The 1729-nt window shown below is 37.8% G+C and overlaps 1 protein-coding gene across 1 annotated transcript in view; it reads left to right on the plus strand.

The window, feature by feature from the left end:
• The first annotated feature begins 469 nt into the window (after positions 1–469).
• LOC106874640 (receptor-type tyrosine-protein phosphatase mu) overlaps positions 470–1729 on the plus strand; it is a 49262-nt gene continuing 48002 nt past the window's right edge. The window contains exon 1 of the mRNA XM_014922435.2: positions 470–554. Coding sequence (XP_014777921.2) covers positions 470–554 — 85 coding nt within the window. The remainder of the gene's footprint in view (positions 555–1729) is intronic.

Here is a 1729-nt window from a genome sequence, read left to right on the forward strand (position 1 = left end):
TTGAAATGGTCTTTTTAAGGAGTGTCAAATAAATAAATAAATAAATAAGGATAAAAACTGGTTTACTACTTACTCTATTGTTTTTAGAGGGTTTCTAGGGATGGTAAGAGAAGGAAGAAAAGAAAAGAAAGAAGAGAGAAGAAAAAATAGAGAATAATAAATAGAAAATATAAATAAAATCTAAATGTCTTCCTGTTTTTTCTTTGCTTTTAGTACTTTCCTTTTATATTCTTTGTCCTTTCTTTTTATATACACTTTGAGTCCTATTTAGAATATATTCCTGTCATACATTCATATGACAGGTATTATTATATAAGTGTTGGGTATATTTCAAGTAGTACACCGATAAAGTACGTTCGATGTCTATAGCTACCTGACGTAATCTACGGTAATTATACAATTGTCGCTGGAACTTCTTAAGGAATTTGTCAGTGTACGTTGAATATAAAACAAACCATAGAGACGCAAAATGGAAAACACATTCTGTAGCCATCCCCTTCGGGTGCGAAAGTATTTAATTAGTTGTGGTGCATACCTCGGTCCAGAAGCGTCTAGTTAGATGATGCAATAAGTGGTATCTCGTTGTTTCACTATCTTGTTTCATCAAATTGCTTAGTTTGATCAGACACGCATCATGGGATAACTCCCATTGGAACTTGTAGCCATTCTCAACTAAACTCGGAAATAGGCATGAATGAGTGCGTACACAGAAGCCCATACGTGAATATGTGAAGCTATGAACACACACACACACACACACACACACACACACACACACACACACACACACACACACACACACATATGTATGCGGGTGTATATGCATATATGTGTCTATTCTATGTACGTGTATATACATGATTATGTATCAATGTATGTATGTGGTTTTGTATATACGTATGTGTATATATGAATATATGCGCTTATGTATGTATGTATGTACGTATGTATGTATGTATGTATGTATGTATGTATGCATGTATATATATATATATATATATATATATATATATATATCACGTTGACCACCTTGACCGACCAGTCCGTCGGGCGTCCATTTGACACCGCTGGTCACAGCACGCTGTCCACTCCTCTCTGGATCACGCCTTCCTCATCCACGTGGTCCCAATCGCCCTCCTAAAATCCTAACTCCACCGTCGTGGAGGCCTTCCGAGTGGTCGCTTCCGCTCGCGTGGGTACCACTCGACAACTGCGCGGGTCCACCGATTATCGGTGAGCCAGGCTACGTGTCCAGCCCATCTAAACTTGCTACGTGTATATTCTACAATGACATCCCTCACGCCGGACTTCTGTCTGATGACCTCGCTACTAATGTTCTCTCTCAACGAGATTTCAAGCATTGACCTCTCCATGGCTCTCTGAGCCGTTACCAATCTCTGCTCTTCTCTCCTTGTTGTAGCTCTTGTTTCACTACCATATAACATTGCAGGTAGAACTGCGCTATTTATGAGATTGGCACGGGTAATGTCGAATTGATGGAGGAACTGACCTTATGTCTACAAACATATTGGATAACTATAAACAAATCATCCGTGTGGTTGTTCAGCAAAAAATTGCCGAAACCTCATACGTCATCTAACAACGTGGAAGTCCTTGATATGCATATATATACGTATGTGTTAGTATGTTATGTATTAGCTTATGTGCAAATGACTATGTATACATACATACATACATATATATATATATATATATATATATATATATA

This window comes from Octopus bimaculoides, chromosome 14 (assembly GCF_001194135.2).
Source record: "Octopus bimaculoides isolate UCB-OBI-ISO-001 chromosome 14, ASM119413v2, whole genome shotgun sequence".
In the NCBI taxonomy this organism is placed as follows: Eukaryota; Metazoa; Mollusca; class Cephalopoda; order Octopoda; family Octopodidae; genus Octopus; species Octopus bimaculoides.